General features: G+C 47.1%; 10 protein-coding genes and 1 pseudogene across 11 annotated transcripts; 6 read left to right on the forward strand and 5 right to left on the reverse strand.

Annotated features, from left to right (window-relative positions):
* On the forward strand, positions 1-2,327 carry LACBIDRAFT_330119 (uncharacterized protein; the record flags this gene model as incomplete). Its single annotated transcript, XM_001884275.1, has 8 exons — positions 1-156; positions 275-426; positions 569-619; positions 846-969; positions 1,464-1,516; positions 1,730-1,786; positions 2,004-2,062; positions 2,221-2,327. 8 exons carry the CDS (start codon positions 1-3, stop codon positions 2,325-2,327), a joined length of 759 nt encoding a protein of 252 aa, XP_001884310.1.
* Positions 2,328-2,833: 506 nt separating this feature from the next.
* LACBIDRAFT_237398 (uncharacterized protein) lies at positions 2,834-3,877 on the forward strand (the record flags this gene model as incomplete). Its single annotated transcript, XM_001884276.1, has 4 exons — positions 2,834-2,991; positions 3,059-3,157; positions 3,220-3,289; positions 3,344-3,877. 4 exons carry the CDS (start codon positions 2,834-2,836, stop codon positions 3,875-3,877), a joined length of 861 nt encoding a protein of 286 aa, XP_001884311.1.
* Positions 3,878-5,707: 1,830 nt separating this feature from the next.
* LACBIDRAFT_191198 (uncharacterized protein) lies at positions 5,708-6,743 on the forward strand. Its single transcript, XM_001884277.1, has 5 exons — positions 5,708-5,754; positions 5,809-6,165; positions 6,220-6,417; positions 6,467-6,694; positions 6,730-6,743. The coding sequence occupies exons 1-4, from the start codon at positions 5,716-5,718 to the stop codon at positions 6,611-6,613; spliced, it is 741 nt and encodes a 246-aa protein (XP_001884312.1). The 5' UTR covers positions 5,708-5,715; the 3' UTR covers positions 6,614-6,694; positions 6,730-6,743.
* A 1,526-nt stretch (positions 6,744-8,269) lies between these two features.
* On the reverse strand, positions 8,270-8,625 carry LACBIDRAFT_303805 (uncharacterized protein; the record flags this gene model as incomplete). Its single annotated transcript, XM_001884402.1, has 3 exons — positions 8,270-8,397; positions 8,443-8,524; positions 8,623-8,625. 3 exons carry the CDS (start codon positions 8,623-8,625, stop codon positions 8,270-8,272), a joined length of 213 nt encoding a protein of 70 aa, XP_001884437.1.
* Positions 8,626-9,004: 379 nt separating this feature from the next.
* On the forward strand, positions 9,005-11,258 carry LACBIDRAFT_303806 (uncharacterized protein; the record flags this gene model as incomplete). The annotated part of the gene is made up of 5 exons (XM_001884278.1): positions 9,005-9,190; positions 9,241-9,303; positions 9,363-9,665; positions 9,716-10,599; positions 10,649-11,258. The coding sequence occupies 5 exons, from the start codon at positions 9,005-9,007 to the stop codon at positions 11,256-11,258; spliced, it is 2,046 nt and encodes a 681-aa protein (XP_001884313.1).
* A 3,364-nt stretch (positions 11,259-14,622) lies between these two features.
* Positions 14,623-14,940, forward strand: LACBIDRAFT_303808 (uncharacterized protein; the record flags this gene model as incomplete). Its single annotated transcript, XM_001884279.1, has 2 exons — positions 14,623-14,681; positions 14,742-14,940. 2 exons carry the CDS (start codon positions 14,623-14,625, stop codon positions 14,938-14,940), a joined length of 258 nt encoding a protein of 85 aa, XP_001884314.1.
* Positions 14,941-15,189: 249 nt separating this feature from the next.
* LACBIDRAFT_399460 lies at positions 15,190-16,826 on the reverse strand (annotated as a pseudogene; the record flags this gene model as incomplete). Its single annotated transcript has 10 exons — positions 15,190-15,200; positions 15,262-15,392; positions 15,440-15,603; positions 15,659-15,730; positions 15,784-16,381; positions 16,436-16,504; positions 16,563-16,590; positions 16,646-16,651; positions 16,715-16,751; positions 16,803-16,826. Coding segments are annotated over 10 exons (1,140 nt in total).
* A 532-nt stretch (positions 16,827-17,358) lies between these two features.
* On the forward strand, positions 17,359-18,058 carry LACBIDRAFT_303811 (uncharacterized protein; the record flags this gene model as incomplete). The annotated part of the gene is made up of 2 exons (XM_001884280.1): positions 17,359-17,637; positions 17,690-18,058. The coding sequence occupies 2 exons, from the start codon at positions 17,359-17,361 to the stop codon at positions 18,056-18,058; spliced, it is 648 nt and encodes a 215-aa protein (XP_001884315.1).
* Positions 18,059-18,203: 145 nt separating this feature from the next.
* On the reverse strand, positions 18,204-18,992 carry LACBIDRAFT_303813 (uncharacterized protein; the record flags this gene model as incomplete). Its single annotated transcript, XM_001884403.1, has 1 exon — positions 18,204-18,992. The coding sequence occupies one exon, from the start codon at positions 18,990-18,992 to the stop codon at positions 18,462-18,464; it is 531 nt and encodes a 176-aa protein (XP_001884438.1). The 3' UTR covers positions 18,204-18,461.
* A 3-nt stretch (positions 18,993-18,995) lies between these two features.
* Positions 18,996-20,678, reverse strand: LACBIDRAFT_303814 (uncharacterized protein; the record flags this gene model as incomplete). Its single annotated transcript, XM_001884404.1, has 2 exons — positions 18,996-20,543; positions 20,595-20,678. The coding sequence occupies 2 exons, from the start codon at positions 20,676-20,678 to the stop codon at positions 18,996-18,998; spliced, it is 1,632 nt and encodes a 543-aa protein (XP_001884439.1).
* Positions 20,679-21,950: 1,272 nt separating this feature from the next.
* On the reverse strand, positions 21,951-23,381 carry LACBIDRAFT_330126 (uncharacterized protein; the record flags this gene model as incomplete). Its single annotated transcript, XM_001884405.1, has 1 exon — positions 21,951-23,381. One exon carries the CDS (start codon positions 23,379-23,381, stop codon positions 21,951-21,953), a length of 1,431 nt encoding a protein of 476 aa, XP_001884440.1.
* Positions 23,382-26,397: the final 3,016 nt, after the last annotated feature.

Raw genomic sequence — 26,397 nt, forward strand, 5'->3', positions numbered from 1 at the left:
ATGTACTCCGATGAGTTAATAAAATGTTCTCTTGGATTTACCGACAAGACTGCTACCGTTCTCGCTGCTCTTGAGCTCCATATTATTTCTTACCCCTTCTATGCATTTGCATGCATGGACAAAATGGCCCAGCTATCCAAGGCGCTAGGGGTGATGGTTCGATTCCGTCGGTTGTCATCCCGTCCTAATTTGATCTCGTTTTTGTCTCGTCGTCTGCCATTCTCCTGTGTAGCTTTATCTACAGACGTAACCTATCGCAATGTACCTCAATTAGTTTATAAAATGTTCTCTTGGATTTACCGACAAGATTGCTACCGTTCTCGCTGCTTCTGGAGCTACCCTCTCCAGGTCCAGGTTATTTATTACCCCTTCTATGCATAGAATACATAGACAATATGGCCCAGCTGTCCAAGGCGCTGGGTGGAAGTGCGATGGTTCAAATCCATTACTTGTCATCCCTCGCTTTTGTTGATTTGTTTTTGCCTCGTCGTCTGCAAGTCTCCTGTGTAGCTTTATCTCAGGCTATACAACCTATACATCGCTGCCATAGATGCATTTGTATGCATAGACAATACGGCCCAGCTGTCCAAGGCGCTAGATTGGGTGATGGTTCGATTCCGTCAGTTGTCATTGAGTGTTACTTATCGTTTTTGTCTCGTCGTCTGCCAGTCTCCTGTGTAGCTGTATCTACGGCCGCCAGACGTACTTAACTTGGACCTACTTCAAGAACCTATCGCTGTGTATCCCGATTAGCTCATAAAAGATTTACCGACAAGATTGCTACCGTTTTTGCTGCTTCTTGAGCTGCCCTCTCCAGGTCCAGGTTATTTATTACTTATGCATAGACAATATGGCCCGGCTGTCCAAGGCGCTAGATTGGGTGATGGTTCGATTCCGTCAATTGTCATCCCATATGCGTTTGAATTGATCTCGTTTTTGTCTCGTTGTTCCGCGATGAGCAAGCACGAGGTACGACTGGAAGCTCATTATCGGATAAGATAACGCTAGAGCGTCAGAACGAGACTTTGCGTTTGTACTCATAAGTACAAACACCTATGGATGTCTTTGAGTCTTAGACAAGTCTCCTTGTCCTTCAGTCATCGTTCTGACGCGGTAAAAAGAGTCTTCCCAACCTCAGTCAAATTTTCCCTAGGCACAAACAAGTTATCCGTGTTCACGGATTTCTTGTATTTAAATATTTGCTGTATTTAAATACTCCCTCCTTTCTCCATACTCACAGGACGCTTGAGTTATCTCATCTGCCATTCAACTGCCATTCGCCTGTGTAGCTGTATCTACAGACGTACTTAACTTGGACCTAACCTATCGCTGTGCATCCCGATTAGCTCATAAAATGTTCTCTTGGATTTACCGACAAGACTGCTACCGTTTTTGCTGCTTCTTGAGCTGCCCTCTCCAGGTCCAGGTTATTTATTACCCCTTCTATGCATTTATATGCATAGACAAATGGCCCAACTGTCCAAGGCGCTAGGTGGAAGGGCAATGGTTCAAATCCGTCAGTTGTCATCGAGTGTTATCGCTTTTGTCTCGTCGTCTGCGAGTCTTCTGTGTAGCTTTATCTAGAGACGTAACCTGATTAGCAACTGATTAGTTATGATTATGTTCTCTTGGATTTAAGTACCCACAAGACTGCTACCGCTTTCGCTGCTTCTTGAGCTGCTCTCTCCAGGTCCAGTTTATTACCCCTTCTATTCATTTGTACGCGTAGACAACATGGCCCATGTGTCCTGGACCAGGTGCCAGAATTGGGTGATGGTTCGAATCCGTCAGTTGTTAATAAGCGTTGAGTTCGTTTTGTTTTTGTCTCGTCGTTTGCCAGTCTCTTGTGTAGCTTTATCTACAGATGCCAGTAACGTGTATCCCGATTAGTTTATAACATGTTCTTTTGGATTTACCGACAAGACTGCTACCGTTTTTGCTGCTTCTTGAGCTGCCCCGTCCAGGTCCAAGTTATTACCCCTTCTATGCATACAAATGCATAGACAATATGGCCCAGCTATCCAAGGCGCTAGTCACGGTGGAAGGGCAATGGTTCAAATCCGTCAGTTGTCATCCCGTCCTAATTTGATCTCCTTTTTGTCTCGTCGTCTGCCTTCGTCTGCCAGTCTCCTGTGTAGCTATATCTATAGACGTCACCTATCGCTGTGTATCCCGATTAGTTTTTCAAATGTTCTCTTGGATTTGAAGCTATGATCGTAGATGTGGCCGACAAGAATGCTACCGTTTTCGCTGCTTCTTTCTCCATGTCCAGTTTATCAGTGATCACGCGATCACGCATTTGCATAGACAACATGGCCCAGCTGTGAAAGGCGCTACGTTGGTTCGAATCCGTCAGCTGTCATTCAGATCTAGGGATCATTTTTTGTCTCGTCGTCTGCCAGTTCTCCTGTGTAGATTTATCTACAGACGTAACCTATCGCCGTGTAATTTATGAAATATACTCCTGTCGATTCACCGACAAGACCCAAACTCACACGATGCTGTACCAAAAATGATTTACAGGCGTGTGCTGATCTTTTGCGTGTTACCACCACCATCTTACGCAGCACACACAAACCCCACCGATCGCGCGCGCATCCCAATTATATTGCAACTCAATATCAATTTTTTTTCAATCTCCTAACACTCCACTCCACAAACACCAATTAAAGTGAGTCCATCCATTTCTGTAAAACGCACGATGTTCCTAATCAAGCGCAAAAAAAACGCAGTCACCTCCTCACGAAGATCATCAAGAACAAGTGCTGATCTTAGTCTTAATCTATCCAGGATGTCATCTACACCCGTACCCCAAGCCGCCAGCGCCAGCCCGATGCCGGAGGGCGTGACGGACCCGAATTATCAGCCTCTCCCCGGAAGGTTGGGCAATTTGACGGTCATCCAGCTTCATGGGCTTGAGAAGTTGAAGAAGGAGCTGCAGGAGGAGGGTGTTTTTGTAGAGGAACGGATGGATGATGCGATGTTGTTGAGGTAAGTGGAGTGTGTGGGCGGTGATCCATCCATCCCCCCCTGATGATGATGATGGATGGATTTGTAGGTTCTTGAGAGCGCGCAAGTTTGATCATAATAAGACCAAGGAGATGCTTTTGGATGCGGAGAAGTGGAGGAAGGAGTTTGGTGTTGATGATATTGTAAAGTACGTTTTTCTTCTTCACTCTTTCTTGCCCTTAGGGAAAAGGGGTACTGACGGGTTCACAGGAACTTTGATTTCAAGGAAAAAGAAGAAGTGGACAAGTATTATCCTCAGTATTATCACAAAAACGACAAGGTTCTTCCTCCCCCCTCCCCTTCCATCTAATTACTCACTAAAACGAACGAACAGGACGGCCGCCCAGTCTACATCGAGCGCCTCGGCCAACTCGACATCAAAGCCCTCTACCTCGCCACAACACCCGACCGCCAACTCCAACGCCTCGTCTTCGAATACGAGAAATTCCTAACAGAGCGCATCCCAGCATGCGCCAAAGCCGCGGGCCACCCCGTCGAAACGTCCTGCACGATCCTAGACCTCAACGGCGTCTCCCTCTCCAACTTTTACCGCGTCAAAGACTACGTCAACAAAGCTTCCTCGGTCGGACAGAATCGGTACCCTGAGACGATGGGCAAGTTTTATATCATCAATGCGCCTTATCTGTTTTCGGCCGTGTGGGCGATTATTAAACCGTGGCTTGATGAAGTGACCGTGTCGAAGATTGAGATTTTGGGATCGGGGTATAAGGACGCGTTGTTGAAGCAGATCCCGAAGGAGAATTTGCCCGTGGAGTTTGGGGGGACGTGTGTTTGTGAGGGACGGTGCTCGATGGCGGATGCGGGGCCTTGGAACCCTAAACCCCAGGTACAGGACAAGTCGACGTAGAATGGCTAGTTTTTGTGTTCACTCTTTTCGATAAATAGTAGGCGTGTATATATGTAAAAGAGTGTTGATACCCTCCTCCCGTTTCTAATCCATATCGAACGATTCTGCCTTTTGCCTCCCCTCTTCAAACGTTTGTTCCAACAACGTATTGAACTCTTTCACCCGCTGCGAGTTGATCGCGTGCCCCGTTCCTTGCCACTGTATCAGCTCCGCCTCTGACATCCTCGCTTTCAACTCTAATGAATGTGACGGGAGCACGAGGTTATCCTCGTCCCCCGTTATTATCACCACCTTTGGAATGGACTTTGATATGACTGCCAGTCGCGCGGGCGAGACGTGGTGCGTTAGGGCTGCGGCCATTTGGGAGATGTGGCCCATTAGTTCTTGGGGTTTGGTTATCAGGACACGACGCAGGAATGACTGTATGCACGCGGGTTAGTTGTCAAAGGCTTAGATCGGTGGGATAAGGCTAACCTCGGATTGAACATCTCTATTCGTTCGTCCTTGAGGGTCGTCCTCGTCGTGTTCTGCGAGCCATTTCGAGGGGTACAGCATGTCCATTACCAAGGGCACTTTCTTAGCTGGGTCAGCTATGAATACGAGCCGCGTGAGGGTCTTTAAGCCCGTCCACTGTCCTTCTGTCAGCGCTTTCTCTTGTGCCCGGAAGGGAGAGCAGCAACGTACCGGTGGAAAGTTGTTCCATGGTCGACCACCCGGCGTCGTCACAGCCAAAGTGAGGGAGGCAATGCGCTGTGGTATGCGGGAGGCCAGCTCTGTTTCCGGTGTTAAGTAGTGACGAACGAAAGATAACTGGGTACTACCCACCCTGCGCAATCATCCCACCCAAACTAATCCCAACGACATGCAACTCCCTCGTTCCCGTCCATCCAAGCGTGTCAAGTAGGCAGATAACGTCTTCCGCCATAGCCGACGTCCTACATTCCACAACTCACATCAGCCACACCCACACACGCACGCACATGAGAAAGGAACGCACGTATACGGACCCCTCGGATACCCCGAATGCCCCACTCCCCGATTATCAAACACCAAACTCTTATACCCCTCCTTACCAAAATGTCTAATCTGAGGACCCCATGCGAATGAGCTGGAGTTGAGCCCCATTATAAAGACTATTTTTCGTGCATTTTCAGATGCGGGGGTGGTGCCGTGGATTTCGTAATAGAGTGAATGGCTCTCGAGGAGCTCTGAGCCTTGTGGGCGGAGTTTGGTTACGGGGCAGAGGCCGCGTTTGAGGCATGTTGAGAGGTCGAAGATTGTTTGGAGGTGGGCTGTGGAGGAGGAGGGGGAGAGGTTGGTTGATGAGGATGAGGGGGAGGGGGACGAGGACATGGTGGTTGTGCGGAAGAACGGTTATGGTCACTGACTCATGATAATCACGAATGACGACCAACGTGGACAGCGGCGAACAGGAGACAATTCAATTCCAATACTCGATTTATATAGATATTACTGTACAATGTTCGTCCTCTTCAAAGTATCAACTCCGTGGAATGAGAGGGTAGATATTCTGCAAGGAGACAAAAGGTCACTATTGCCGCGTAGTTTAACGTCGGTTGCATGTAGGATTGATTATGCAAAACGTAGATATTGTCACGGCGAGATAGAAGATTGAAACGAAAGTCGAGCTTGATTGTTACAAAAGGATATGATTGTCGGTCGATACACTGACAGTGAAAGGCCAGAAAGTCAAATTGGCATGCCAGGTTTTATACTCACTCTGTTGTCATTTGTTATTTTCTGAGTGCTAATAATGACGTGATCCCTTCGTTCGCAATGATCATCACGAGCGGTTCTCATCTACGCTACAACATCCAATGTCCAAGAAGATAATCATCGTCGGCGGGCACGGAAACGTGAGTTTCTCTACGCCATTGGCCATTGAAACCACTGAGATAAACACCAAACAGGTCTCGCTAAGACTCGCGCGGCTCCTCTCCACATCCCACGCCGTAACCTCCCTAATCAGAAACCCAGAACACCAACAAGACATCCTCGATACCTCCGCCAAACCCCTCCTCCTCTCCCTCGAAGACGTTTCCGTCCCAGATCTAAGCAAAGCTTTTGAGGGGTACGACGTCGTCTATTTCTCCGCAGGCGCCGGAGCCAACGGCGGGGAAGAAAGGACCAAGAAGGTCGATTATGAAGGTGCCGTAAAGGTATTCGACGCGATTGAGGGTATTACGACAAGTAAACCGAGGTTGATCTTGGTTTCCGCTGTGGATATTAGAGATCCGGAAAAAGTACCGGCGCATTATGCAAGTTTTGTTTTTTTCCATCTGCGCCTGGCATCACTGAGAGATAATTTTTGGTAAGTGTAGAACGAAGACGACATCGCGCGGTCTAAACGGATCCGAGCTGTAATACCCGCATATATGCACTGGAAGTACGAAGCCGATAAGAATCTGGTGAAACGCGATGCGTTCAAATGGACCATCGTCCGACCTGGGGGGTTAATGAATAACCCTGGGACTGGGAAGGCGGACATTGGCAGGACACATCTGGAAAAGACTATTTCTGTGAGTTCTTCTCCCACTTCGCGATTGCGCATGTCTGATTTGATGCTAGAGAGACGACGTGGCTAAGGTTCTTGCTCTTCTTGTTGACAGAGAGGATGCGGCAGGTTTGGCTATCGATGTTGTTGGCGGGGATAACCCGATTGAAGAAGCTTTGAATGCGTTTATTGAAAAGGGGGAGACAGATTTTTTGGGATAAACCTTGGAAGCTCAAAACCGATACCATGACCTATTGTGTACAATTGAAGTTGACTCAGAATTCACATGTACATTACTTACTGCGTCGAAATTATCCATACCCATCTATGTGGCACCGTCGTGTTTTGGGTATCCTGTCTCCGGCGTTTTCCCGACATCCACACCCTTACAACAACGAGCCAGCGCTAGTCCGATGCCAGAGGGTGTCATGGACCTGAATTACCAGGTAGGTTGGGGAATTTGATGGTCATCCAGCTTCATGGGCTTGAGAAGTTGAGGAAGGAACTGCAGGAAGAGGGACGCGTTCGTCCCGGAAGGGATGGCTGTCTCCTGAGCAAACGGTCTTCATGGAGAGCATTTAGCGACTTTTATGCAACGTCTGCACAGATTCCATACACGGTGCCGCTCCGAAGCAGGGTTTCGGCACGAACATGGCCCCATGCCCAGTCATCGTGCCCTTGCCAAATACACAACAGAGAAACGTCGTGGCCACACGCCTTTGCAGGTCTAAGTACGGTAATAAGTATGAGCAAAGCACAGGTTCGTTAAGTACCCACTTTCACAAATGTTAACAGCTTCACCGGACTGTCGTGTTTTGGGTACTCTGTTCTCCGCATTTTCCAACAAGGCTGCCTTTTGAACAAACGGTTCCCGGTTTTTCAGGGAGAGCTAGTGACTTTTCCGCAACGTCTGCACGGATTCAGTACACCGTGCCGCTCGAAAGTAGGCCTTCGACACGAACATGGCCCGATGCCCAATCATCTCGCCCTTGCGAAGTACACAGCAGAGACACACGCCTCCGCCAGGTCTAAGTATAGTAAGAAGGATGAGCAAAACAAAGGTTCGACCAGTACCCACTTTAACAGATTCACCACTAGGTTCGAGATCCTCCAACGGAATGAGAACGTCGACGATGGGTTTCGCATGGCCGCATTCACGGAATACGATCCCCACCCAAGCCAGCTCGTGTTGTTGCTGACCACATCGTTGTTTCTACCCTTTCTCGTCGTCGCCATTGTCCACCCCTCCCAGTGGAGTGACTTTGGAGCCGTCTTTCATCAAGCACGGTGTCCATACCACAAGTCGACCTGTAGCGGTCTGATGAAAGTTTGGCCAACGAGTGGACAGACGTCCCGCTGGTATTCTTCGATCGCCAGACTATTCAGTTCCTGCCCTCCTAAGCCACCTGTGATCTCTTCAATCACCAACGCGTAGGACATTTACATAAACGACTTGACTCACTGATGGTGTTTTCATGAAAAAACTGGTGCAGTAGGCAGAGGTCCGGCTAGAGAGACGAGGTTGAAGGAAGATCAGGGAGTCGAAATTAAGAGTCTAGATGGGTGATGAGATCAACGAAAGTGTTCAGCCTTGTTTTTGGTTTGCCGGAAACTCCAACCTGTGACATTTTCTTCCGAAACGTAACGTGTGGTGGCGACTGGTTCTGCCTCCAGATACTACGCTTGGCAGAAAGCGTTAGCGTCAGTGCCAGGCGCGGTGGTCCGTCTTTTTTGGCTCTCCATCTACTGTGGGCGGCGCCATGGTTCCGAAGACAATGCTGACACAGAAAAACCTCTCATGATCTAATTCTGAGCGGATACTCGACCTGGCCTGAGGAGCTGTTTTCTTACTGAGACGCTTTCTACGTTGAAAAGCTCTACAGCAGCAGGTGGAAGACAAAAAGGCGACTGCTGCCTAGGGACGAGTTGCTTGGACCTGTTGCCGTGGAAAGACATAAGCCGACGCGTTCGGAGATCGATAACAGGCTAAGGAGTAGATAGGTGACTAATTAGAACTGAGTAATAGGTCAAGAGAAGAAAAAGGACACACGACTGCCACCATGGTCGGTGGTGGTCTCGCGGATTCGTTCATTGCCCAGGTATGCGGCAGGTTCGGAGTAATATCGGCGCGACTAAATTTCATTACCAATGGCGTCGATACTGAGTTACTGGGGGCGGATTAGAGTTGGATTAGAGCAGCGAACAGACGGCTAAGAGGAAGGCTACACACCATGTTTCTGTACGAGCAATGACTTCCTGAATGAACGATGATTTGGCAACTTCGTGATGTGTGAGAGTCTCGCGTCCTTCACAGAAAAGTATAACAATGACCTAAAGAAAGTTCAAGGACATAGAAGGCTGAGACGGTAAAGGGGAAACCTACGATGAATACCTTGTGGCAACAGAAGTTGGAGGAAGGAATAGCGTGCGAAGTAAGCTGTACGCCCAGCGTCTCTTGAGCGTCTCGTCCCTTTGAGTCTCTTACCTACAACCTTCATCTCAGCCAACTTCCACTGAACCTCTTTCTTGATCAACAAGCTTCAATCAACCTCTACAACATCTCGTCACCATGCCAGAGTCAAAATTACCCTCCGATAGTTCTCCGAAATCAGATGCGCCTTCCATCCAAGAGCCTGGATCTCATATTGTGGGAGCTCGCGTTCGTATCGCGAATTAGGGAAATGTCTTGGTGGTCGTTAACAATACTTCTACAGACTCCTGTTGGAGAAAGTGACTGTACCGAAGCCAGTGCACAGGGTGCCTGGACCGAAGCCAGTGCACAGGAGAGCCCTCAACTGGTACGTCCTTTACAACGTTCAATGCATCACGATAAGCTAATGAAGAGCAGGTCACGGATATCGGCCAAGCTGGACGAACACCAGACACTGATAGGAACACCATCGCTACCGATGTAAGTAGATGACGTTGTCCCACGTCCCGAGATTGTGATTATGATGACCCATACTGCAGGAGTTTATTAACGATGGCGAGGATGATGTGTCCGGAATGATCAATCTTGCCGTCTTGCTCATGGCAGAATGCAAGGCAGGGTTACCACTTTCAGAGCTAGAACAAGCCGTCTTCCTGTTTCGTCAAGTTGTAGATAGCCGTCCAGGAGGACACCAACTCCACCGTGCTACGAAGAGAGATCTCGCGTCCGCATTGGGTGTCAAATTCATGTACACCAATCAACGACATGATTTGATGGAATCTTTGACTCTTCGCAATGAGATAGTCAAGGGTTCGATTTCAGACCAAGAGGCGAGCCCCGAGGTGAGCGCATTTCATTCTTGACAACATATATTAGCTTAGTGAAGATTAAGACCACCATCCGACTAGAGGACAAGACGGACACAGAAGACACATCAGAACTGGCGAAGGGATTGTTGACGGACTTCCAGAAGTCAACTTCCCTTCACATTCTGAACACCATTGTCTTTCTTGCTCAACAGGCACTTGTGCAACTATCAGCTGCATCTACTAGCTGGTTCATCACATTGACGACTCTGGTTGATGCATTATATGCCCGCTTTAACCATTCCTATGATCTGACTGACCTAAACGAAGCAATTTCTAGTTTGCAAGATGCTAGCAAATGTTGCACGGAGCGAGATCAGCAAGAATCGAACATAAACTTCCGGATCTGTGGGCTGTTAGCAACACGATTTGATTTTATGGGGGATATTTCTGATCTTCAAATGGCATCGGATTGGATGATCAAAGGCACTGAAACTTCCACAGGTCTTCTGGAATTGCTTAAGTCTGCCAATGAACTTTGTAAACAGTTCACAAGGTCAGGTAATATGGCTGACCTGAATACAGCAGTGACACTTTTTAGGAAAGGGATTGCAGAGCTACCTCAGGGAAGTGAGAATTATGCAGCTGCCATCAATAATCTTGCAAATGCACTGTTGACCCGATTCAAGCAAGGAGGTCAACAAAGTGATCTTGATGAAGTCATTTCTCTGCACAGGCATGCTCTTGAGCTCTTCCTTCCACCCCATCCCAATCGATCCAGCTCACTCAACAATCTTGCTTCTGCACTGTCAACCCGATTTGAACAAGAAGGTCAGCAAAGTGATCTTGATGAAGCCATTTTGCTGCACAGGCAAGCTCTTGAGCTCTTTCATCCATCCCATCCCCTTCGACCCATCTTGCTCAACAATCTTGCAGCTGCTCTGTTAACTCAATTTCGGCAAGGAGGTCAGCAAAGTGATTTTGATGAAGCCATTTCTCTGTACAGGGAAGTTCTTGAGTTCCTTCCACTCCATCCCAATCAATCCCAGCATGCTCAACAATCTTGCTTCTGCACTGTTGACTCAATTTGAGCAAGGAGGTCAGCAAAGTGATCTTGATGATGCTATTTATCTGCACAGGCAAGCTCTCGAGCTCCAACTTCCACATCCCAGTCGATCCAACACACTCAACAATCTTGCAAATGCACTGTGGACCCGATTTGGACAAGGAGGTCAGCAAAGTGATCTCAATGAAGCCGTTTCTCTGCACAGGCAAGCTCTTGAGCTCCGACTTCCACCTCATTCCCTTCGATCCAGCTCACTCCACAATCTTGCTTCTGCACTGTCAATCCGATTTCTGCAAGAAGGTCAGCAAAGTGATCTTGATGAAGCCATTTCTCTATACAGGGAAGCTCTCAAGCTCTTCCTTCCACCCAACCCCCATCGATCTAGCTCACTCAACAATCTTGCTTCTGCACTGTTAACCCGATTTCGGCAAGGAGGTCAGCAAAGTGATCTTGATGAAGCCATTTCTCTGCACAGGGAAGCTCTTGAGCTCTTCCACTCCATCCCAATCCCTTCGACCCAGCATGCTCAACAATCTTGCAAATGCACTGTTGACTCAATTTGAGCAAGGAGGTCAGCAAAGTGATCTTGATGATGCTATTTCTCTGCACAGGCAAGCTCTTGAGCTCCAACTTCCACATCCCAATCGATCCAACACACTCAACAATCTTGCAAATGCACTGTGGACCCGATTTGAACAAGGAGGTCAGCAAAGTGATCTCAATGAAGCCGTTTCTCTGCACAGGCAAGCTCTTGAGCTCTGACTTCCACCTCATTCCCTTCGATCCAGCTCACTCCACAATCTTGCTTCTGCACTGTCAACTCCGATTTCAGCAAGAAGGTCAGCAAAGTGATCTTGATGAAGCCATTTCTCTGCACAGGCAAGCTCTCGAGCTCTTCCTTCCACCCAACCCCAATCGATCTAGCTCACTCAACAATCTTGCTTCTGCACTGTTAACCCGATTTCGGCAAGGAGGTCAGCAAAGTGATCTTGATGAAGCCATTTCTCTGCACAGGGAAGTTCTTGAGTTCTTCCACTCCATCCCAATCATTCGACCCAGCATGCTCAACAATCTTGCTTCTGCACTGTTGACTCAATTTGAGCAAGGAGGTCAGCAAAGTGATCTGGATGATGCTATTTATCTGCACAGGCAAGCTCTCGAGCTCCAACTTCCACATCCCAGTCGATCCAACACACTCAACAATCTTGCAAATGCACTGTGGACCCGATTTGGACAAGGAGGTCAGCAAAGTGATCTCAATGAAGCCGTTTCTCTGCACAGGCAAGCTCTTGAGCTCCGACTTCCACCTCATTCCCTTCGATCCAGCTCTCTTCACAATCTTGCTTCTGCACTGTCAACTCGATTTGAGCAAGAAGGTCAGCAAAGTGATCTTGATGAAGCCATTCCTCTATACAGGGAAGCTCTCAAGCTCTTCCTTCCACCCAACCCCCATCGATCTAGCTCACTCAACAATCTTGCTTCTGCACTGTCCACCCGATTTCGGCAAGAAGGTCAGCAAAGTGATCTTGATGAAGCCATTTCTTCTGCACAGGCAAGCTCTTGAGCTCTTCCTTCCACCTCATCCCAATCGATCCAGCTCGCTCAACAATCTTGCAAATGCACTGTGGACCCGATTTGAGCAAGGAGGTCAGCAAAGTGATCTTGATGATGCCATTTCTCTGCACAGGCAAGCTCTCCAGCTCCAACTTCCACCCCATCCCAACCGATCCAGCTCACTCTCCAATCTTGCTTCTGCGCTGTCGACCCAATTTCAGCAAGGAGGTCAGCAAAGTGATCTCAATGAAGCAATGTCTCTATTCCTCATTGCTACCCAATACCCCTTCCAATCTCCATCTAATTGCCTCCATGTTGCAAGGAGATGGACACATTGTGCAGATAGAAATCAACATAGCTCTGCAATTGATGCTTATGAAGCTTCCATACAGGCTTTACCACAGGTGGCTGCTCTGAGCTTGGATGTAGCATCACGACAGGACGCCATGGCAGGCAGTGATGGCTTAGCTCGGGATGCAGCTAGATGTGCTATTCGCTCTGGATGTATAGACAAAGCCATAGAACTTCTAGAAGCAGGACGAAGTATCTTCTGGTCACAGGTTCTATCTCTCCGCTCACCCTTTGATCAACTCCACAGGATTGCACCAGAAGGTCCAGAATTGGCAGATAAGCTACAAAATATTGCAACTCAGCTGGAGATTGGATCTCATCGTGATGTTTTTTCTGAGATTTTGGACAACAGGAAGAAGTTATCTGTAGACCAGGAAGCAGCCCGACTCAATCGCCTTAAGGAAGAATGGGCTCAATCTATTGACAAAGTTAGGAACTTGAGTGGATTTGAGGACTTTCTATGCCCATCCCGTTTATCCTCACTCAAAGCAGCTGCGTCAGAACATCCAGTTGTCATTCTCATTGCAAATGATGATGAAAGCCATTGCCTCATCATGACATCGACAATCACTCATCACATCCCTCTTCCAAAATTAGGCACTCCTATGTTAAAGGCACTTGCCCATATCATTCGGGTAGCTAGCTCTCAGGTATCACGGTCGCTCATTGATCAAACCCAAGACATAGACTTAGTTATAAAGCTTCTGGGAGAAGAACAAGCAGGGAGGTTACAAGTTCAAGTTAGCAGAAACATTCACCTTAGATATTCAGATGACATGTTCAAATCTGTTTTGAGGATGCTGTGGGACGAATTGGTGAAGCCAGTCATTGATTTTCTAGATATCAAGGCCAGTCATTATATTTCTGCAAATGATCAACCTACTTATGAAATATTATAGAAATCAAACAAAATGACTGTCCTGCAATGGTGCCCAACTGGTCATTTCACCTTCCTTCCCATCCATGCTGCAGGCTGCTATGATGATGAGCTAGCTATTGATTGTGCCTCTGATTACTTCATTTCTTCATACACTCCAACCATAGGGGCACTTCTGGCCTTGGATTCAGCTCCCACCACCCAATCATTCCAAATGATGGCTGTGATCCAATCTGAAGGGCTGCCTTCTACAAGAAGTGAGCTAGAAAACATTCGGCGACATGTATCTTGTGAAGCTCTCATCGAATTAGGAGTTCCTGGAGTAACTGCTGGAGTTGAAGCTGTTGCCTCCTGCCTTTCGAATGTGTCTATTGTTCACTTTGCATGCCATGGGAAACAAGAGACAGGGAACCCACTTGACAGTGGGCTCGAGCTCGATGATGGGCGACTCCGAATCTCAAGAATTATGAAGGAAAAGATGCCAAATGGATCACTTGCCTTTCTCTGTGCTTGCGAGACAGCCATGGGTGATCAAAATCTACCAGATGAGGCTAGTGTTTGGAAGTCCGGTCTCGTGACTGGAAAAAGACCGTAACCAGACCGGACCAAGACCGCAAAAGACCAGACCTGCGGTTACGGTCTTTTATTTTTGAAATGTAAAGACCGCAAAAAAACCGGTTAACGTGAACCGGTCTTGACCGGTTTGGACCGGTCTTTTGTAGCCCCTTAAATACCCTTTAAAACGCACCCAAGAACGTACGATTTGGTAAAAAAACGAGAGAGATATGAATTAAAATGTAAATTACTTTTGGGAATAATAGATGTACCAGACTTATTTTATAGAAGCACCAATTCCTAACGGAATTTAACGTTCTTGGGCTCGTTTTGAAGCTATTAGAGATGTTAATAAATTTACCGATTCATAATTTTAAAATATTGGCCTAAAGACCGGTCATAAACCAGTTAAAACCGATGCAGACCGAAACCGGTCTATAGACCGCAAAAAACCGCGGTCTGCGGTCTTTTTGCGGTCCGGTCTGGTCTTTTGACTTCTGGGGAAAAGGCAGACCGGTTATGGTTACGGTTAACGCCCCTGGGCATCAAAAAACCGGACCGAACCGGACTTTCAAACACTAGATGAGGCAATGAGCATAGGTGCAAGCTTGATTTTTTCTGGATTTCGGCGGGTCATCGCTACTATGTGGTAGGTTGTTATTAGCATTGTTCCTGTGGGAATAAATTCTGAAAGCCTTAATTGTGCTAGGGAAATGATCGATGAAGATGGACCTACTATTGTGGACACATTTTATGAAGAACTTTGCTCTGGCGGTCTTGATGGAAGACCAGCTCTTAAACCTGATATGACAAAGTCTGCCCTAGCCCTTCACCTTGCAGTCAAGAAACTCCGTTCGCAGGGTGTCTCATTCCGTCGTTGGGTTCCCTTTATCCATATGGGCAAATAATATGACACATTTCAACTTCGTTTGGGATATTTTTTGTCTCTCCAAGGCAATTCTCATTCTGTCCCTGACTCCAAGGAGGGTTTCATCAAATGTGAACGACCCTCTATTGAATTGAATTTGAATATAACTCTATACTTTCCAGGATGATAGCCCATGATCTGCAGCCATGGTTTATACAATGTTTGTACAAAATCAGAAACTTCCAATGGGTACTAGTGATCGGTAGAATACTGAATATGAGAGTGCTCCTCAAAATGTGACTAGAAAAATTCTTCAAGACTGTCAGAGAGGTGGGATGAACAAGGGCAAAAGGCACGTACTGCGGTGAACGATGCCAGGACCTGACTCGTCGTATTCTTGTTTAGAGCACCACATGCTCCAGAACGTGCCAAGAGAGGCTAAAATCGACCCTCCAATCCAGACGGATTTTTTGCGTTCAGGGGCACTACAGTCTTGACCTACAATGAAAAGACTATTTCAACCCGTATAGGTGAGCAACCAAATGAGTTCAGAAGAACCATACTGCTGGAGGGTGCGAGCGCTGTGAGCTCCTTCTGGATGCGATCGGCGATACCAGGGTACATGGTGGTCCCACCAGATAGGACAACGTTGTTGTAAAGGTCACGGCGCACATCAAGATCGCATTTATGAATCGAGGTGTAGCTTAAGAGGTGGTCGTAGTGAGGAATCGGTGATATTGTCGGTAGACTTGACTTACAGTGTCTCGTGTAAACCAGCAGTTTCTTGTCCTAGTAAAGAAGGCCGAAATAGAGCCTCTGGGGTGCGGAATCTGGCCATCGAATGAACACGCCGTATTTCTGGATAGGATGGTTGAAAGCCTACCTCTCATTCCCGATGGTGATAATTTGACCGTCAGGCAATTCGTAGTTTTTCTCGATCGAAGATGACTCAGCAGCAATCTTGAGCTCCTGCTCAAAGTCAAGCGCGACATAACATAACTGCTCCTTGATGTCCCGCACAACTTCTCGCTCAGCCGTCGTGACAAATGGGTATCCACGTTCCAGCAAAATCTTGGTCATGTACTCAGTGAGATCTCGACCAGCGAAATCGATTCTCTGAATTGCATGTGGGAGAGCGAAGCCTTCGTAAATGGGAACGGTGTGAGTGACACCATCGCCGGATTCCAACACAATACCGGTGGTTCTGCCTGAGGCATAGAGAGCGAGAACAGCTTGAATGGCGACATAGAACGCCGGCGCATTGAAAGTCTCGAACATTACTTGCGCCATCTTCTCGCGGTTAGCTTTGGGGGTTAAGAGGTGCCTCTGTAAGAAGAACGGGATGCTCTTCTGGTGGTATGCGTAGTTCGTTATAGAAGGTGTGCTGCCAGATCTTTTCCATGTCGTCCCAGTTTGTGACAATGCCGTGCTCGATGGGGTACCTTAACGTGAGCATACCACGTTTGGATTGAGCTTCGTCACTGCGTTCAAGTTAGATCAACCATTTCACTTTTCTTCGGGATTGGAATTGCTACCCAACGTAAGAGTCCTTCATGTTGGAGCCAGCCATTGCTATACAGTAGCGGGGACGACCAACGACGGATCTAACGACAAGAGATATCGTAAATTTAGCTGAACTTGACGACACTAGGACCGACTTACGGAAAAACGATTGAAGGGGAATCATCACCTGAGGATACGGTCCATGTCAGTCATTGATACATCGACGAGAACTGAGACAGTACCGGCAACTGAAAACAAATCAGACGATGGTAATTAGCTTTCTGAATGAAGAAAATGAAGCGAGTACATACATCCTGCCTTGCACACGCCAGAGCCATTGTCGATGACCTGAGCAGAATTGAATTCCAATGCTAATATAAGTGGCTTCTGTGCACATACCACAGCAGTAAGATCATCGTCCATTCCTGTGATAGATGCTCGAAGAGGAAAATTAAATCAGAGGGTTCTTGTTCGTCAACATATGCATCATCCTGAAGAGGTTTTGGATGTTATAGGGAGTTCAACACCAGAACCGCAGCAAGTATTTGGACTTTGTATGCCGACTTGATGAGAGTAATGGCGACGTTTTGGACGCTGCGAGCTGCGGGGTCAAGAGTTGTCAGGTGCGGTGTGGGTAGGAATGGTAGCAATTATGAGTCGTTGACGGAACCAAGACCGTGACTGAGCCAAAAACCCGGATATTTTGATTTTGATTATAACCATGCAACTTGCGCATACCGTTCACCGCAACTCAAACGCGTTCTCCTTTGCTAAAGCTACGTTCATAATGTATTTAACTGACTAACCTGGTGGAATTCAGGAGAACTTCGTGTGGTGCTTCTACCCGTCAGTACTCAGTCCCAATCCAAACGTGCAACTTGGTCCAGCGAATGTCAGCCACCAGCAGCTCCGCTCGCTGCTCAAACGCTTCTAGACCAATCCTCGAACGACGACAATGTCCCCCATACCGAGTATCTGGGTTGCGCTTACTCCGAGAGTCCTGGCTGATAACCGCCCTGGGATGATCGAACTTCCATCCAGCATAAAGCATAAGGATATCTGGGCCTATCTGGCTCTTACTTCGGTCATTCTGGTCATAACCCTTCTCCTGGCATACCTAGTATACAGCTGCTATGCTGTCAGCAACCGAACACCCATCGCCTCCGCAACGCCAGCTGATCACAAACCCCGCAAAGAGCGAAAGAAGCCAAATCGTTGTAGGTCTGATAGTCAGGTACGTTGTTCAATATCGTCGCCCGAAAATCCTCGTGCTCACAACCCGATAGCGCATGATGATGATGTCGAACGCATCACAAGTTTCAGTCAACGAACCAACATTCGAACACGATCAGTACTCTGTCAGCATACCGCCACTTGCAGTGACCACGACGTCCCCGCTCAACTACGGGCGGCCCGTTGACAAGCCAGTAGATCATTCATCCCACAGTTACGAAACGCCCCGCGGTTTGGACTCGCACAATATTCGCTACATCCCACCTATCACGTCCTGCAGTCCGCCTGCCGTTGTTATGATATGGAACGACCCCAAGCTCTCTCCAATACACGGATCGATCGTAATGTCCCCTTTCGATGATGGTTCTGACAACACGACGATCCTTGGTGCAGTCCCAGCCTGCAGGAGGTCGTCATGCTAAGAAAGACTTGCCGGAAAGGGGAATACCTAGTATCTAAGTGCAGAAGTTTGTTTGCCGTTTTTCCAAGTCTCACAATGATCCACTTCTTTGACAACACTTCCTATTCGTCATTCGAATGCGCCCGCTTGTTTGTTTTCTTTTTTTTAGAAAGATTATTCGATTGATTACTTCAATATAATGTATGTGTTACATTTGAACCCAGTCTTCAAAACAATATCAGACCTTCAGCCTTGTCCTTGGGATTGGCCAACGAACTATGGAGCAATCGTTCATAAAGGATCCTCCGACGAAGAGATGTTGTACAGCTCATGCCATTCAAAGCTACGCCTGGTAGCATTACCGAGGCTTCGAAACTGACGAAATTGGATGCAGTCCCAGTCAATTTGCTGTTCTGCATCTTCAATCATCCAAGATACCCGCAGCAAGCTACAACCTGCTTCCTAGCTTTAGCAAGCAGTTCCTGCCGATCATTACTCTCCATGACCTCAGCAAGAGACACTGCCTGTGTCGCCGTTTCCAAAGCATCCGATAGAAACCCCAAATTAAAGTGAATTACGGAATGGTCCAGCAGAGCATGAGCAAAGTCACTCCGGAGGTCTGGTCTGGTCTGTGTGAGATGTGCAAAACATCTGACGGCTTCACAAGCCGACCCCACCGCTTCTTCGTGCAGCTTTAGCTGTGCCTGAAGGGCAGCGAGCTCTTGGAGAGATGTAGCAATACTCAGCTTGACCAGGTCCGAGCGATAATTCACTTGAGATAAAGAGCGGTAAAGACTGATGCTCTCCGTCAGCAGTTGCAGTGATACATTGTCAGGCTTGAAGCTCAGCCCTTCAGACCTGGAAATGGCTAGTTCCCTCAAGGATCGGGCCAGGGCGAGGACGTTTGGGTGGCTCTTGCCTTTCGATAATAGTTGGCGCCGTTTCTCCACAGCCATCTTTTAATACTTTTGCGCTTCTGCAAAGTTTGTTAGCTTGCGATAAGATTGAGCGACATCTTCAAGTATATCTGCCCGTTGAATATCAGAAACGATATGCAGTGTAGGGCGTTCGTAGATATCGATGGCTTCCTTGAAAAACTTGATAGCTTGCAGGAAATCCTTTGCACGCACGTGTGCGCGCCCAGCACAAGTCAGCGATGATGCCAGATGCTGGTTAAACCGATCCGGGTAACCATTTGCAAGCTTGCGAAAAAGAGATACCCCTTCCTTCGCTGCTCGAGAAGCTTCCTCGCGTGCTCCCAAAGAAGAATGTATTGCTTGAGCCTCCATCAAAGAGTCTGCCAGGTGGTGAGAGAATCTACCCGGACGTGAATGCTCAAGGGCCCGCCAGATAGCTATGCCGGCCTTTACCAGCCCCAGCGCTTCGTCATGATGCTTAAGACTATGAAAGCACTTAGCATTGGCGCTGAGTGCAGCTGCGTACTCTGCACCATACTTGGAAGCATGGGTCTTGCGCAGTCGCATATATATGTCTATGGCTGACTGAGCTTGGAACTGCGCAGCGGCAACCTGTCCTGCAGCTCGTAGCTTATCGGCATAATTGACCAAAGACATCGCTAGATCCGCACGAAACTCGACAGCCTCCGGACCGGAGAAGGACTGGTAGATATCCACGCTCTGTCTTGCACTTGTCAGAGCCTCTTTCGTGTTCCCGTTATAGCTTAAGCAATTAGCGAGAGTCAGCTGCGATAGGGCCAGATTTGCTTCCAGGACAGGATTACGACTGCACTGAGATGTTCTGAGATGAGTGTACATCGTAACAGCTTCTCGAGCTGACAAAAGCGCTTTCTTGTATAGGCCAACGTGTGATAGATGTATAGCGAGATTGTGGAGGGCGGTGGCATATGTGTCACTGGGCTCGTTCTTGGTTGCAACACATACATCTTGTAGCACCTGCGCTGCCTTCCTGCTCATGTCGCATGCGCCGTGATAATCGCCCAATTCACAAAGTTTAACTGAGAGCCGATCAAGTTCAACTGCGACGATATCTGCCTCCAATGCCTTTGCATTCAGCAATGTCATGATGCTCGTTCCATGGATAATCGCATCCAAAGATGTAGTGGAAAGGTCGACTTGTCTCTCACGTGGAGCGCGCCGAGCGATCGAGGTCTTTAGGGAGTATGATCGACCCACCACGGAGCGGGACCTGCTTATTCGGCGGTCGACAGCTTGAGACAGCGACTTTGCCATCTCTTTCATCTCTTTCGCCTGATGCGCGGTAACAGGGGCCTGTGCATCTTGGGTGCCGTTGTTCTGGGAACATATATGTACTGTTTTAGTCGTGGCCTGGACACCACGTTCAGTGCGTTTCACTGATGAATGTCCGTCAGATTCTGAGGGCCCATATACGTTTATCTTTGGCAACGTCAAGCAAGATTTGTGCTTGGTTTGGGCATGAGCTGGGGGTGTCCGCTTTGGGGTGGCGGTTGTAATGGTGTTGTATACTTTCTCCACAGAAACGTTTGGAAAGTTGAGGTTGAGGGTCACCTATCATCGTTCTAGTTAATGAAGCACGGCGGCCAAGAAGAAGATACATACAGGACCTGTGATCGGGGGTAAATGATTGTGGATAGATGGTGGTTTTAGCGACGTCCCTGGCTGCGGTATCACGCGACGGAGCATATCGGTCACATTGTCCAACTTCTTCGACGATTCCTTCGTTACGATCTCGGTCCGAAATGAGGCATGCACCTACAAGACCAATTTTGACAAAATTATCGCCATCTTGCATTTCTTGTAAACAGATTTCGATTCGCACCAAATAGATCTGACGACAAGATTCAAGCCGCTTCTGAATAGAATCAATCTCTCCCTTGATTTTGTCACTGTTCCACCACGCTTTGAAAGTGAGTCCCCGATGCAGCTCCATGTCCTTGCATTTCTGCAGGAGTGAATCAAGCTCACTAGGTCATGATGTCAGACAAAGAAGAGAGGTTGGGACAATGACCATACCTCCTCAAAACTGTAAGCTCGGAACGAAGCTCCTCGTATTGGCTTCCGCGATCATGGAGTAATTCGAACTTTTCGCCAAGATACTGAATAGGACGTAAGATCTGCCTTTCAAATTCCTCGACTGCCTTTCTATTCTCTTTGACCTGAAAGGGCGGAGATCTCTGTGAAATCTTCCGATGAAAGAAACGATCAGATTGAAGTACTGACTTTGTCTAAAGATTCCTTGAATTTGAGGGAGAGCTGATATATACCGTGAGCCAACTTGATGACTTCCACATTCCTGATAAAGGATAAGAGAAGGGGGGAGGGGCGACATGAAGCTTGACCAACCCTTTTAACATGTTGAACGTATGCACCTGCGTCTAAACGTGAGGCGCGCATACTACATCCGTGTGGGGAGGTGCTATAACGATTGGAAATTGGTTTCTGAGCGCTTAAGGCCATGGTCATACAGACCACATTGCCGAATTGCGACATCAACCGCTAAGAGCGGGAGGAAACTTGCCTCTTCCGGCCCAAGTTTACCATACATGAGGACTGTGTCACATACACGAGGCTGTTATAACAACCGAATTGTTGAAGGAGTGCCCACAAATAAGTCACATGGACAAGAGGAAAGCTGTTGAAGTTTGCAGATCACATTCTTATAATTTTGAGCAGAGGCAGCGCAGAGCGGAGGTGGAGGTGAACATATTGGCCAAAAAGTAAGCGCAAGCCCATGGGTGACCCCAAGGCGGTCTAAACATCTCAACGCGCCACTGAAATGTTGCACCTACGACATTTTAATCAGGGCATCCAACCAAGAATGATATTCTGAAAAGTTGTACGTCATCAAGGATTAAACACCGAGATCCGCCAAGTCGATGGCAGTAAAATTGACCGACATTGCGTTCAACTTCGGACAGACCGACACAATTTGCGGGAGGAAATATTTATGCCGGTTCAAGATAACGTCTTGAGAAGGGAGAAGTTGTTCCGCCAAATCAACTTTCTCCAAGCTCGGGAACAGAGCCGAAATGCCTGCACCACAGGCTCGTCCCGGTCATCCATCTTCATCCAATGGCGCGTCCGAACAGTGAGATGCGTAACCCTTGTGAGGTTCCCAATACATCCAACGACGTCAGAGGGAGCCGTGGGGTTTGACAGGTGTTTCTCAAACCATTTGTGCAACCCGGTCTTTGACACGAAGTTGAAGTGAAGATGTATTGCATCCATTCGAGAACAAAGCGCGACGGCTTCGAGGGCTTCGTCGAATTGATCATAACCGAAATCGCCAGGCTCCGATGTTATTGTGACCTCCTTGAGCTCTTTCAAGTGGGCAGCTGTACCGCGGAGGAGCCATGCTATGATCTTTGGATGTGTTCCTACAGCACGCAATCTGGTAGGAATGGGATTTCGAAGTTTAGGCGTCGGTTTGGGGAAATTGATGCCAGATAAATTCAAAACCTTGATCGAGGGATGGCGTTTGAGAAAGGTATGAATATCGCCAAGGGCTACCCCTGATCCCCCAACTAGCTGATGCGTCGTCACAATGTCGAACAGGCACAATGAAGGCAAGGTAAGGGTGGCAAGGAGTTGGTGCCAGGTAGACGATCTGACGTCGTGGAACCTGAGGTGGGTCAAGGATCTAGTGTTGGTTTGAAGACGACTTTGGGTCCAACGAAATAGATAGGGATGAAGGAGCATTGGAGAATTGATATAAAGCGACGACAATCGGGAGCGGCTCGGTGAATGGGAAGTTTTTGGTAGATGCGTAACTCTCGAAAAAAAAAAAAAAGACGAAATCTTCCGACTTGCTGTCGCTGATAAAGCCTTGAATTTCAAAGCAGGCCATTCCTGCGATTCCAGCTCATCAGGATCCGCAAACAGATTGTCGCCTCCGTATATCTGAAGGTCCCGGCAGGACTTCTGGAGTGCTGTATCCATAAGCGCAGCAAGCTCTACGCTCCACTTCTGCATATCGAGTAAAGCACCTTGAAATCTTGAGTCGACAACGCCCTGGTATGATGGGTATAACACGGTGAGGTGGGAAATCAAAGGCAAACGCAGGAGCAGCATCTGCAACATGCGAAGATCAAAGAACAGTCTGCACTCCTCCGCACTGGGGTAGAAGTGAACCCTTTGCAGACTTGGGGCAAACAGAGACGTCCGAAGGGCGATCAAACCCTCTTCAGAGGGGCCGATGATGGAAACGAGGTCAGGGCCTATGATGCGGATGCCATTTCGCGACAGGACGAGGGGAAGGGCGAAAAAATGGAACGTCTTACACGTTTGCGTGAAAGCGTAGATCGATTCATCATCAAGTGGGTTGATGATCTGTGAGAGTAGCTCGTGAGGCAGGTCTGTCAATTGAGCGAGGCTTGGTGGCGACATTACTCGTTAGTTCGCACTCCAGGGACCGTTGAACTTAACCTGAAGTAAATCAGTCTCTTTAATAATGTTGTCAACATTCAGGGACCGAAGAAGGCTGAGAAGCAAGTGACTCGGGGGCGGCAATGCGTCAGGAGAAATTCAACTCCGCCGTAATTGTCCCACACGCCTGTTCCGGTTCGGGTAATGGCTAAGCGCGACTTGTCGGTGGTCGTCCTCGGCCTCTCCTTCCACAGCACACTTGAGATAAAAACAAAGTAGACATTTCATTCATTTTATGGTATGTAGGATTGTCTACTTCCCTGATGTTTAATATACTGTTTCAATCTGGTGTTGTACTCTTGTCTGCTCTGAACTAAAATTTGAAAATCATATATTCCAGAATCTGTCAAGTAGTCAATCTGTTTGGCATCTTCGGCTTGTGTTTTCCCAAAAAATTGAGGCCATACCTGTAGCGATTGAGCCACAAGCGGTTCTCGACAGGAGCCCATTTTCAATCACGTGCACACCAATTAGATTGCTCATCCTCCGACGCGCACGACAATACGACGCGTTACTAGCGATATTCTCACTCGAAACTCTTCTTAATTGATAAATGTTTGCCTCCAAATATTTCAGATGCCAAGCGGCACCTGGAAACATGGCAAAATGAACCTAAGCTCAGAGGCTGCACATACGGAGATTGGGAAGGCAGAAAGGATCTGGGTCTGCTTCTGGCTCGAGTTCAAGCAGAGAGAATCCAAGAGTCAATTATACAGCACAGGAAGAGGTTCTCAAAGAAAAGCTCAAGCTTCTACAATCACAAATGGACATTGCCCAAGGCCTGCTTGTTGATCTTACACACACATGCCCCAGGCCAAGTAATGATTCTGACGTTGATATTGACACAGATATGGAACTCGCCTACTAAACATTGATCCTAATCATGTAAATTACATTTTTTATTACTTTGAAGAGACACAAATGTGCTGGGCGGACGATCTACAATGCAAACGATCCAAAAACCACTCCGTGATGACCTAATATATCCGAGATGTTAGATTTTGGTGAGAGCCAAACAAGGACAAGTGTCACACTGATTTTGCAGGTGTTGCTGGCCCCCAAAGTGAGGTGCTGCAAGGCGGTGCCTGTCCAAATGGGTCAGCAACAGCTTTGCTAGCAACAGTCATAACTGAAGAACCACTTACTTGGCATCACTAATCACTGGTGTAAAGGATTGCAGATATTGCACACAGCCCAAAGGCAATGCGGGGGATATGTACAATGATTCTAATGTAGCCTCCATATATTATGATGTATGCTGCATGGCTAAACCTCCAGAAATGCCAAATTGACGACGGCAGAGTTGATCAAAATTGTTTTCACCCTCAGACAGGCTGATAGAATCTTCTTGAATACATCTTTACACCCTTTGAGGTTGGCCTGCTGTGTCACGCACTGGCTGTTGATTGACTTTGACTTTCTCCAAGCTCGAGAAAAGGGCCAGAAACTGTGGAAGCAGCTGCACCATAGGATCATCCCCATCATCTAGTATCATCCGGTAATTTGTGTGGATGGTCAGATAGGTAATCCCACTAACGTGCATAATGATAGAGCCAAGGGGAGGATATACATATACAGAGTATGACTCACACACTGTATTTCGAAGAACGACACACACACACGAAGTGTAACACATTCGAATGAAGTGCAACACCATTACAAAAAGAATGACACACCCTACGAAAGTGCAACACATTCAACAGAAGGTGGACACATGCCATTGAAGTGTGACACACACAACCCAAAGGATGACACATTCAGCTCAAAGGCGACACTCCACCTTGTAATATTTAATTGGGTCTTGAATGTACCAGTTCATGCAGGTTTAATAAAATAGGCTCATAACTTGCACCGCAGGCTGAGAAAAAAAATACCTGTATTCTATGTTTACCTCTACTTATGTGGTCAGTAAAATTTGATAGGCAACATGTCTGAAATCACAGTAATGTAGTTAACACCTGTTCTGGAACCTGGGAAAATTTAACACCCGATTGGGATTAACACCCAAATAGGCAGCTGCTCGAGCAGTTCATCTCCCTACAGGCTTTTCTTGTCATGTTATGCACCACAGGCCAGAAAAATATTTGAATAGCTCACTTTACTTGTGATAAATTGTAGGATACTCCAATTTGAACCCAGAATGCATTTTTGAACCATTGGGAAGAAAAATTGTGTTGTTCTGAGCATATAAAGTCAGTTCTACTCAATGCAATTGCTCATCAAAGTATGAGTCAATGCTAATAAAATATTTCAGGGTATGTGGAAGCACTTTACATACACTTCTCCTTCCTAATGGGATGTTGCCATACAGCAGGCAACAAAAAGAGAATCAATAGGTAAAAAAAATTGTTGCACTGCTATCAAATGCTGATATGAGCTACTGGTATGTTATTAATATTTCCTGACATTGCCTTGAGCTTCATGTGCAAAAGAGTTGTACTTATATCAAGATCTGGACTGTGTTACAATAAATCTATCCAAAATTGAAAATAAATCTGTCAAAATTGAACAACTTTTGCTCTTGATCTACAATGTTACATATGTAGTCAGGGTAAAGTACCCTACTTCTTAGATGCACATTTTTGAAAAAAGATTGAAAAACCATTGACTGTTCCAGACATGGCTCCAGAGCCATAAAATACAGTGACTAGGCAAAAGTCTTGCATGACACAAATAATTCTATATCCTCTCCAAGTTCCAGGGAATAGTTGGCATATATATATGGTAATATTCAAATGTTCTATATACATCTTTGACATGAATATGAGATCTGGATCTCATGCCCTGCTCCATGTAGGAAAAAGTGAAAGAAATGAGGTTTTGAGAGTTTTACAAATACTTTATGTGAGGGTCTGAAAAAATGTGAAGAATTAAGTACTAGCTAAGTCAAGTATACAGAACTTTGAATCATGTCAATTGATCAGTGGTTGTTGAGATATAGGTGTAAGAAAAGGGCTTTTTGGTCAAATATGCACTT

This window comes from Laccaria bicolor, genomic scaffold (assembly GCF_000143565.1).
Source record: "Laccaria bicolor S238N-H82 LACBIscaffold_25 genomic scaffold, whole genome shotgun sequence".
Classification (NCBI taxonomy): Eukaryota; Fungi; Basidiomycota; class Agaricomycetes; order Agaricales; family Hydnangiaceae; genus Laccaria; species Laccaria bicolor.